The following is a 12,084-nucleotide window of genomic DNA, read 5'->3' on the forward strand; positions in this document are numbered from 1 at the left end:
GAAGGATGACCTCTCCCCGGGAGCGGGGTGGCGATCTGGCCCGTTTCTACACTGTCACAGAGCCCCAGCGACACCCCAGGGGATACACGGTGTATAAGGTCACCGCCCGGGTAAGTGCCGGTGTCAGGCGTGGATCGGAGTCTAGATTGGGACCTGAGGCTCTGGGCTGAGGACCCCAGTGTGCGGGTCACTGTCATCCTGGGTCAGAGCGAGGGTGGGACGAGGCGCGCCCGCCCGGTGGCAGGACACGCGTCGCCGGTGGACTACGGTAGTGGCAGAGTGCAGGGTGCCTGGCGCTCCGCGGGAGTTGGTTGCGGTGGAGCCCTATTCAGGGTGGGGCAGTTGGTGGTTGATTTTAAATTGATGACTCAGCCCTTATCCCATTTGGACTTTCTGGTCCGAATCCCAAATTTTGCGGAAGTGATTATGTCTTCTCTAGAGGGATCACGCAGCCTAAAAAAAAAGTTAATTTATGTATTGTTTGGCTTATGTAATAGTAAGAAGCTATTTCAGCTCCTGACTTTTTAGTAAGCGTCAGGTTTGCTCTGAGGCAGATGGACTCGGGAAAGGTACCAGTTAGGCCACCAGCCTAGGATCTCTGTGTCTGGTCTGTCTTTGCCTCCGAGTATTTCAAGATTTTCCGTAGTATGAGAAAATTGGCGGAGGGTGTCTTGTATGAGTTGCCTTAGCGCATTTAAAAGTTGTGACATCAGTGATTTGATCCGGCGTTTAGTACCCAGTTTGCTTATGTTCCATTGCTCTTGTCTTGAGTTTTAAAGAGAATATGTGTCTCCTGTCTAGGAAAATAGGAACGATAAAATAAATATACATGCATTTAATTTATGTGTGAATGCATATGTGTGTAGTAGGCATTTTGTACGCATTACCCAGTTTAATCCTGATTTTAATGAGGAAATTGAGATTCATGAAAGTTTAGTAACTTGCACAGCTTTATATTGCAAGACACTAAGCAGATCTGGGATTTGAAAACTGATTCTGCTTAATCTAAATTACATAAAAGGTTAACAGTAGTTCACCTTATCATTATCATTAATTTTTAAAGAAGAGAGGGTTTTTTTGTTTTTTTGTTTTTTTAAATTTTGACAGAGATGGGGCCAGCAGATGGCATGGTGGTTACATCGCTGGACTAGCACATGGCCCACTGGGTTTCAAGTCCTGGACCTGGTGGCGTGTATCAGGTGGGGCACATGTGTGTGCCCAAGATTCCAGGAGGAGAATGGAGAAGGAATTATGGTGTGGCCGTCCCCTCTGGAGAGTGACTTCTCACATTCTCTGTCATGGTCCTTGCTTACCACCTCCCTCACCCCCCTTAACCACACACATGCCAAGGCAAAAAACCTCTTAATACATACATACTTACTAATACATACATATATACATACATTTTGCCAGAGAGACAGAGAAAGAAAGGGAAAGTGAGAAATCACCCACCTTGGGGCATGATCATGCCACAATCCCTTTTCCATTTCTTCCTTCTGTTGACATTTTGATCACATTAGGTGGGTCGCTGTGTTTTTCAAACTGCTCAGTCTAGAACTGTAACCACACAGTGGGCCATCTGGGATCCAGCCAGACCCGAGAGGTACAAATTTAGTAGTACTAGTACAGCATACTAGAGGATGTAGAACCATATATGCTGGAGAGCTCAGGAAGTTGGCCTGGGGAGAACTTTAAAGGTTAAGTAGATTTAGATAAGCACATGTTGAGGCATGAGGCAGTGGTGCTTGGTAATGGTGCACAATTTAGACAACTGTGTCAAGATGAGATGAGTAAATTGATTTAAAGATAAGAAGACCAGGCCTGGTTACTGCAGAAACTGTAGCAATACCGGGAAACTTGCTGCTTTCTGATTACAAGTGAAGCCTTTATATGATTGCTAGTTTCAGGTTGTATAAGAAATTTTGAGAGATTAAAGGGCCCTCATTGAAATGTTTTTAGTCCTTGAATTAAGACTTAGTTTCTAACATGAAATTTAAGAAATCAGAATGATTTTCAGCATATGTAATAGTTTCCTCACAACATCTTGTTTATCCATTATTACTGATGTTAACAGCACTGTTACATTGTATTAATGCTTACTGATCTGTGCCTCATAGTGGATTTTGGCCTGTCTCTATCATTGATACTTGTTTCCTCTTAATATGGACTAGGGCACACAGTGCCTAAAAAGCATTGTTGAATGTCCTCACCATTCTAGGCAGAACACCCAATAAATGTTTAGTTCCAATAAATGTTTAGTTCCAAGCACTAAGTACTAGAAGGGATACAAGTCTGAATAAAGCATGGACCTTCTTTTCAAGGACACTCTTAGTAGGAGAGAGCTTACTGTACTTAAAAATGTATAATTCTGGGGCCAGCAGGTGGTGTGGTTGGGGCACTGGACTCCTACCAAGCTGACCATGGTTCGGGTCCTGGACCCAGGACTTGAAACTCATAATGGGTATGTGCATGCCCAAAACCCTGAGAGGGGAATGCAGGGGGAGAGAGTGCAGCATGACCATCCCTACTGGGGGTGATTGCTTGCTTTCTGTCTGTCTCTCTCTGTCTCTTTGGTGAGCATACGTGCCCTATGGCCAAAATCTCTCAAAACAAAATGTGTAATATTGCATAAGATAGAAAGTGTTCAGTGCTATAAGAGACTATAAAAGCGAGCTGTGGGCATTTATAGACAGATTGCTTCTGGCTCGAGGGATCAGAGAATGCACACCAAATAAGATAGGAAGAAAGATGGGAAGAATCCAGAAAAGGCTTCAAAGGTACATGGAGTGGGGAACCAGCAGTTAGTGTAATGGCTATGTCGCCGGATTCCCACGTAGTCGACCGTGGTTCATGTCCCGGACCTGGTGGCTTGAAACTCACGCTGGGCGCGTGTGCGTGCGTGCCCAAGATCCCGAGAGGAGAATAGAGGAGAAGGGATTGCGGTGTGGCCATCCCCCCCTGGGGTGTGATTTCTTGCTTTCTGTCTCTATGTCTCTCTCTGTCTGTCTGGCGAGCGCACGTGCCCTATAGTGAAAACCTCTCAAAAAAAAAAAAAAAAAAAAGGTACATGGAGTGGATCTCTCAAAGATCTAGAGGTGTAGGGCCGGCAGATGTTGTGGTGGTTGGGGCACTGGACTCCCACAGGGTCGACCACAGTTAAGAGTCCTGGATCTGCTGGCTTGCTTTCTTGCTTTCCCTTCCTCTTTCTTCCTCTCTTTGCGTTAAAAAAAAAAAAAAATAAATAAAAATAAATTATTTTAAAAAAATATTTAGTGGTAGAAAGTGTTTGAAACTTCAGTAAGAAGCAGTGAGTATCATAATTACTTGCATTCTTACTTTACAAAAGGAACTGTTATCCAGATTCAGGTCCTAAGTATCTTAAGCTGTGAAGTATTTGTTGAACTAACTTTTATGACAATGTAAAGGAGAAGATAAAGTAGCACGTTGTCTTAGAACTAGCCAACTCCATACAATACACATAATATATTTTGCTGTGGTTATTTTAATTAAAAAATTACTTACACTGCCCTTGTTCTCCCTGTAACATTTATGTCCTCATTTATTGCTTATGTTATATATATATATTTTTAAATTTTGTGTTTGAGGGTCACTATGGAGACATGCTTTAAAAATACTGTTCAGTTTTATAAAACAAAAAGGTATTTATTTTTTGGGGGGACTTCAGGAGGAAAACATCTTTCCTCAAGGGGATCCAGCTGGTAGTTACTGATCCCCTGAGAGAACTTTGTGTGCTAAAAATTAGGAATGTTTTCCACATGTTTGTCCTACTACTGATGCGATTCTAGCTTTAAGGGTCAATTTTCTGTATTCTTGATCCTTGCAGGCCTATTTGTGTGGGAGAAGAAGTAGAATTTTTAGAAGTGTCAGTGTTAAATTTTGGATAGCAGAAGAGCTCTTTTATCTTCTTAAATCTTCTTTGTACTTTTTTTGCAGTTCTCTGGAATCTGGCAGGCTTAGATAACCTTGTGACTAGTTACAAGCATGCTAACAGTCTCTAATTAAATTTTGTGTTGCTTTTTCTTTTTTTTTTATTTAGAATAAGTACGCCTTTTATTATTATTATTGTAGTTTTGGCTTTAGAGTACATGCGGTCACCAGATAGAGAGTGAGAAAGCACTCCCTAGGGGGATGGCCACACTGTAATCCCTTCTGTCCATTCTCTTCTTGGGATCTCGCACACATGTGCACACGCATGGGGCATGATTTTTAAGCCACTGGGTCCTGGACTTGAACCACGCAGTTGGCCATGTGGAATCCAGCTGCCTTAACCACCGTGCCACTGGCAGGCCCAGGATAAATACTTCTACTCAGAATTGGTCAATCCTTTTGTGAACATCTTTTGGTTCTTTGGTTGCCTTTGATTCTTTCATTAGAGGAGACGTAGATATAAAAGAAGCTCAGCAGTGTTTTGGTTGTTCCATCATGCTAAGTTTCAAAATTCCCATATTATGATATAGATTTCTTAGCAACAGTAAGTGAATGGTAATTCTTACCTATATTCTTTCCTTGAGTATAGAAAGCAAAAGGCGTGCGTTTCTTCTTCTTCTTCCTTTTTTTAAAAAAATTATTATAGGGCACGTGCACTTACTGAAGAGAGAGAGAAAGAGAGAAAGAGGTGAGAAAGCACTCCCTAGAGGGGATGGCCACGCTGCAGTTCCTTCTCCTCTTGGGATTTTGGGCATGCATACTCATCATGTGCCCTGTTTTTTTCAAGATGTTGGGTCCAGGACTCAAATCACACAGTTGGCCTGGGGATCCCACCACCTTAACTATCATGCCATCAGCTTCCCTGGCATTGCTTTATTTACTTACTTTTTAACAAATTGTTTTATTTTATTTTATTCATCATCTTTTCCTTTCTTTTCTTTTTTTTTTTTCATTTGACCAGAGAGAGAGAGAACAAGTGAGAGAGAAAGCTACCAGGTCTGGGACTCAAACTATGGTTGGTCATATGGGAGTCTAGTGCCTTAGCTACCATGCCACCTGTCGTCCCAGGCATGCTTTCATTTTTAAAAGACAGTACTGCTTTATGACTTTACTTTGTTTACATTGAGGTATTCTTTTTATTTTTCCTCAAATTATTTTATTCAATTTTATTTATTCATTCATTTATTTTAATTTGACCAGAGAAACATAGAGAGAGGAAAGTGAGAAAGCAAGCCATGAGGTCTGGGACTTGAACCATGGTCGGCCATGTGGGAGTGTCCAGTGCTTTAACCACTACGCCACATGCCAGTCCCCGAGATATTCTTTATATATGCTAAGATTCACTAATTTTAAGTTAAGTATACAATTTAATAATTGAATATAGCTGTGCAAACACCACTGTAGTCTTCACTGTCCAAATTTCCTCTTGCTTCTCTTTTTTTTTTAAGAATTATTTTATTTAACTTTATTCATCATCATTATCATCATTTTAAAATTTGACCAGAGAGAGAGTGGGAAAGTGAGAAAGCAAGCTGCCAGGTCTGAGACTTGAACGGTGGTCAGCCATGTGGGAGGTCAGCACTCTAACCACGCTACCTGCTGGTTCCCCTCTTGCTTCTTTACTGTCAGTCCTCCTACCTACACCCTGTTTCTAGGGAGTCACTGGCTTACTTTCTGACATTAGATTAGATTAAGTTGTAGAATTTTATAAGAGGAATCACGGAGTATGTACTTTTAAAAAGTCTGACTTCTTCCACTCAGTATTTTTGCTTGAGATTCATCTGTGTTTTTTTCTTTTTCTTTTCTTTTTTTTTTTTAAATTGCTGTCTGGTATTCCATTGCATGGTTATGCTGTCATATGCCACATAAAGTTATTCTGGTCAATGATGGACCACATATACTTTGGTTGTGCCATAAGAAACTAGGAAGTTATCCTGTATATCCTGGTGTGTAGTAGGCTGTACCACCTAGGTTTATGTGAATGCAATCTTAACCATGTTCACTCAACCCTTTTAACTATGTGTTCTTACTGCATAGCATGGAGTCTAGACTGTAGCTGGGAACTGAGAGGAGGGCAGAAGGAGACAGCACTTTTCGTTTTAAGTGGTATTTTAAAAATTAATATATAAGAAAATAGATTTTGTTGTCGTTGTATAGTTCTGTGAATTCTAACACATGTGTAGATTCATCCCCCAGGGGGGATGGCCACGCCACAATCCCTTCTCCTCCATTCTTCTCTGGAGATCTTGGGCACACATGCACACATGCCTGGCATGAGTTTAAGCCACTGGGTCTGGGACTTGAACCATAGTCGACTACATGGGAATCCAGCGACATACTCTTTACACCAACTGCTGATCCCAGTGCATACTTTCTTTAACACGAAAGGATTTAGATTTTCCGTGAACCTTGACTGGAAAATAGTTTACTTTAGAATGATGCCATCATTGGTAAATGTGAAGTGAGAAAAACAACTTTGGTAAGCATTTATTGAGTGTCTAGAAATAACTTCTTGTTAAGTTTCTTTATTCTCTCTTGAGATTTTTGGGATTTTAATAATGCAGACAGCCACAATTCCTTACTGTCTCAGTCAGTTAGGGGGTTATAACAAGACACCATGAACTTAGTAATGTCAGCAGCTTAGCAACAGACATTTATTCTTCAGTTCTGGAGCCTGGGAAGTCTAAAATCAAGGTGCCAGCAGATTCTCTGCATGGTAATCTTCCTGATTTGCAGACAGCCACCTTCTTGCTTTATCTTCTCATGATGGATAGAGTCATCATCGGTCTTTTTCTGATCAGGGCACTAATCTCATCATGAGAGTTCCATCTTCATGACTTAGTTTTGTTCTGAAGCCCCTACCCCCAAACTACCATCACATTGGGGATTAGCATTTCAAGTAAAAATTTTGGGGGAAACATATTCAGTCTCGTAGCACTTTCCATGTGCATTTTTTAAAAATAATTATTTTATTTAACTTTATTTGTTTACTTACTTATTTTTAAAATTTTGACCAGAGAGGTACAGAGCGAGAGCGAGAGCGAGAGCAAGCCCCTAGGTCCGAGACTTGAACCGCAGTTGGTCATGTGGGAGTCCAGCGCCCTTAACCACCATGCCACTTGCTGGCCCCTCCATATGCTTTTTATGAAAACTTATTAAAAAGTAGAACATCTGCAATTTGTACCAGTTACTTGTCTTATATGGGAGTTCTTTCACTACATAGGACTAAAACATGTTGTAAAATGCCTAATTATGGTTTATGCAGGTGCTCCCTCTTGGGTCCAGACTACCTGACTGGCAGGTGATAACCAGCCCAAATATTCTTGCCAGCTAGTGACACCAGCAGCTCTGCAGGGAAAAAGGGAGAGTGGAGCTGAGATGCAGTTGATGGGGTAAGAGGGAGGTTGAGTTCAGTAAGGGGACTTTGCCTATGTGAGCAAAGTACTATTTTTTTTTTTTTTTTGCCACAATTGTGTATGTGTGTGTGAATAAAATGCAGTTTTAAAATTTATATGAATATATGGATTTTTAAAAAGTTGGTGCTTGAAAGTCAGGATTTAATGCATTATATTGCTTAATATGTCATTTGTCTTACCTAACCACTGCAATGAGAAATGTGCAGTAAGTATAGTTTAACCTCACATATTTGTATATACTATTATCCCTGTCCTACATTTGGAGAGTCTTATCTTTGAACAGTGAAAGGCATCTCTCTTTTTTTCAAGTTTGATTATTTGTACCTTGACATTTAGTATTGTCAGTAAATGTTATTTTTATCACTTTATCTTCTTAGCTCTGCTGTTACTTAAACTAGTAGCCAAGTGCTGATAGTGAAGTAGTCATCAGAAGATTTGACTCTAACAAGTTGCTCATAAAAATAACTTTTAACAGTTGTATTTAATATCTTTGTTGTGTCCTGCTCAGCCTAATGAACAGGTACTCTGAGGGGGTGCAGCTGTGGATTTGAAAATAAACATAGAAATAAACACACAAAGACATACAAGTAAAGAAAAGTGGGGATAGGGTAGTCCTGACTCCTCTGATGGAAGCAGTCATGGCTCTGAACTATTTCCGGGTTTATTCTTTTAAAGGGCAGAAAATGGGGAAAGGGAAAGTGGAATGTGTAAGGTCTGTGGGGAAGGGGAAAAGAAACATGGCAGAAACTTTACTGTTTTCCGCATCTGGCCCGCCACCACCAACGGACTTTCCCACCCTTCAGCATTTGGCGTGCCTGCCAAAGTTGAACAGAAACAGCGAACTTCATTGGCCAGACAAGAACTGTGGTGACCACCTATTGGACAACGGCCCTTTAAGAACAAGCAGCACCCACCCTGACTCCCTTGGCTTCTGACCAGGCCTTCTTACCAGGCCTAGGAACCTCACCCAAGAGCTTTCGCAGAATAAATTATACTGGTCTTATTAAACCCCATGACCTGATTCTGGTATTTTCATCCTTGTGGCCTCTGACTCTGCCGCTGTTCCCAAATCAAACCTAACAGAATGCAAAGGCAGTTGTTTTCAGATGTTAATAGACTGAAATGTGAAGACACATGACGCCACATAGTTCTATGTAAGTTTTCTCTAATCTTCACAGGTCTATTCTTATTAACACATGTGGCTTCCTTTAATCAAATACTGCCTTGCAGTTTAGAACATAGGGAGCTAGCATATTCACATGCTAATGGCAGTCATTGCCCTGCAAATGACTGCCTACAGAATCATGTTTCAGCATGTCTAAAGGTCACCATGTTAGTTCAGATTCAGGCTGCTCCCTACAACTTATCTGTACCAGTTTCTAGAAGGGCTTGTTTTTGGATAATTTAAAAAATGATCTGAAAGTGGTAATTTTTTTTGGTAGGAGATATAATAAATTTGATTAATTTTTGTAGTTTTGTATTCTAGTAGCTAGTATTTAAATCTTATGAAGAACATTATTATTTTTTTTAAATTTGCCAGTGAGTATGTGAGCTTGCTGGAGAGAAACAGAAAGACAGAGAGAGAGAAGGAAAGTGAGAAAACACCCCTTGTGGGACATGGTCATGCTGCAATCCCCATTTCTTCCATCTCTCCTTTTCAGGATTTTGGGCACACATGCACATTCACATGCCCAGTGTGTTTTTCTTTTTAAAAAAATTTACCAGGGGTCATGTGCTCTTGTCAGAGAGGGAGGCAGGGAGGGGAAGAGAGAGAAAGTGAGAATGCACCATCCCATGGGGGATAGTCAATCCCTTCTCCATTTCTCCTTTTTGGATTTTGAGCATGCGTGTACTTGTGATTGATAAAGAGCAAAATTCATGGTAAGTTTTTTTGGGATGATCAAGGCATTTTGCTTGTTGACTTTTTGGAGAGCCAGTGCACAATAACATTTGCTTGTTATGAGAGTGTTTTCAGAAAACTGGCTGAAGCTTTAGCAAAAATGCTCCCAGGAAAGCTTCAGCAGAGAGTTCTTCACCACAACAAGGCTCCTGCTCATTCAACTCATCAAATTGGCAATTTCATGCGTTTTAGTGGGAAATCATTAGGCATCTATCTTAGAGTTATGATTTGGCTCCTTCTTTTTGTTTTCTAGTCTTAAAAAGATCACTAAAGGGATCCCAATTTTCTTCAGTTAATAATGTAAAAAAGACATTATTGACGGAAACCAGCAGTTAGCGTAATGGCTATGTCGCTGGACTCCCATGTAGTCGACTGCGGTTCGTGTCCCGGACCTGGTGACTTAAAACTCACGCCGGGCGCATGTGCGTGCGTGCCCAAGATCGCGAGAGGAGAATGGAGGAGAAGGGATTGCGGCGTGACCATCCCCCCGTGGCGGTGACTTCTCGCTTTCTGTCTCTCTTCTCTGTCTGGCGAGCGCACGTGCCCTATAGCGAAAGCCTCTACAAAAAAAAAAAAAGACATTATTGACATGGTTAAATTCCCAGGAGCCTCAGTTCTTTAGGGATGGACTAAATGTAATCACTGCTTCCATAAGTGTCTTGAACTTGATAGAGCTTATGTTGAGAAATGAAGTTTAAATACTTTTTTCTAAGAATTATTTTTTTAAATTTAAGTTTATTATTTTGTTTATTCATTTATATTGAATAAATATAATCAGAGAAGGATTGAAGGATTGAGAGAGAGAGAGAGAGAGAGAGAGAAAGTGAGAAAGCAAGCTGCCAGGTTCAGGACTTGAACCATGGTCAGCCATGTGGGAGTCCACCCTTAACCACCATGCTATCTGCCAGCCCCCGAAGTTTTTATTTTTAATTTTTATCTGTTAACTACATTTTCCATGAGCTTTTTAAAGCTTATACTTCCTTTTTTTTTTTTTTAATACCTGAGCCAGGGTGTTTTTATTTTATTACTATTATTTATTATTATGATTATTTTTAGTTTGCTAGAGGGCATGTATACATTGCCAGAAAGAGAGAGAGAGAGAGAAAGAGAGAGAGAGAGAAATAATATAAAATAATTTTACTTTTTAGTTGCCAGAGGGTGTGTGTACTTGTCAGAGATAGACAGCAGAGATGGGGCGAGGGATAGAAAAAGATCTCTTAATGGGATGTGGTCCCATTATAATCCCTTCTCCTCTATTTCTCTATCCTGTTGAGCTTCTGGGCACACATGCAGATGCACTTAGCTTGTTTTTCAAGCTACTGGGGCTGGGATTCAAACCGTGGTCAACCAAGTGGGATCTTGTTTCCTTACTCACTAGACTATGGCTGACCTATTGTACTTTAATGGGCCAAATTAATAAATAATTTATTTTGTCATAATACATCATTTAAACATGTTAAGGAAGATTATTTAAAATAATAAGATACTTTAGTACTTTTATATTCAGGAAATCTGTAAAGTTTTCAAAAAATGTAAATTGTGGGACCAGCAGTTGGCGTAAAGGCTATGTCACTGGACTCCCATGTAGTAGACCGCAGTTCGAGTCCCGGACTCGGTGGCTTAAACTCACACCAGGCACATGTGCCTGCCTGCAAGATCCTGAGAGGAGAGTGGAGGAGAAGGGATTGCAGCGTGACCATCCCCCCTGGGGGATGATTTCCTGCTTTCTGTCTCTCTGTCTCTGTCTGTTTTTCTGGCGAGCGCACGTGCCCTATAGCAAAAACCTCTCCAAAAAAAAAAGTAAATTGTAAAATGTAAGATACATCTGAATAACCTTATTTTGAGTGGTCATGTGTTGACTATTTTTAGTTTAGTGGATTATTTTTATTTATTTAATTTTGCCTAAGGGAGTGTGTGCTCACCTCCCGGGGGATTGCCACACTGCAATCCTTTCTTCTTCATCCTCTTCCCGGGATCTTGGCTTTCATGGACATATGCCAGTGTGAGTTTCAAGCCACCAGGTCTGGGACTTGAACTACAGTTGACCCTGTGAGAATTCAAAGGTGTAACCACTATACCACCTACTAGCCCTAGTTAGGTGGATTATTAGTAGATCAATTCAATTATCTATGACTTTTCATCTCATTAGTACATTTTATGAAAATATAAGAAAAACTTATAGGATGAAAAATTAAGTCATTTAATTATGTGCAATACCATATTTTTTGAAAGATGTAAGTGCGTCAGGCAGGTATTTGAAAGTAACAGCTAAAATAAAACATTTGAATAATGTCATTGTTATCTGTTTTGGTCTTTTATTCTAAATATTTGTTGTCTAATATGGTAACCATTAGCCACAACTGGCTTTTTTTTTTTTTTTTTTTGGAGAGGTTTCCGCTATAGGGCGCGTGCGCTCGCCAGACAGCAAGAGACATAGAGCAAAAAAGCGAGAAATCACCCCCCAGGGGGGATGGTCACTCCGCAATCCCTTCTCCTCCATTCTCCTCTCGGGATCTTGGGCACGCATGCACACGTGCCCGGAGTGAGTTTTAAGCCACCGGGTCTGGGATGTGAACCTCGGTCGACTACGTGGGAATCTAGCAACATAGCCATTAGGCTAACTGTTGGTTCCCTGGCTTTTTTTTTTTTTTTTTTAAGACTTTTGCTCTAGGGCACGTATGCTCGCTGGTGAGAAAGAGACAGAGAGGGACAGAGAGAGGGAAATTGAGAAATCACTCCCCAGTGGAAATGGCCATGCTATAGTCCACTCTCTTCCATTCTCTCAGGATTTTGGGCATGCATGCACATGTGCCCAGTATG

General features: G+C 40.8%; 1 protein-coding gene across 1 annotated transcript in view; it reads left to right on the forward strand.

The window, feature by feature from the left end:
• The first annotated feature begins 5 nt into the window (after positions 1–5).
• The window catches only part of RPS6KC1 (ribosomal protein S6 kinase C1), a 180,031-nt gene continuing 167,952 nt past the window's right edge, over positions 6–12,084 (forward strand). The window contains 1 exon segment of the mRNA XM_006172351.1: positions 6–110. Within this exon segment, the coding sequence (XP_006172413.1) occupies positions 6–110 (105 nt within the window).

This window comes from Tupaia chinensis, unplaced genomic scaffold, assembly GCF_000334495.1.
Source record: "Tupaia chinensis unplaced genomic scaffold, TupChi_1.0 Scaffold142846_1, whole genome shotgun sequence".
In the NCBI taxonomy this organism is placed as follows: Eukaryota; Metazoa; Chordata; class Mammalia; order Scandentia; family Tupaiidae; genus Tupaia; species Tupaia belangeri.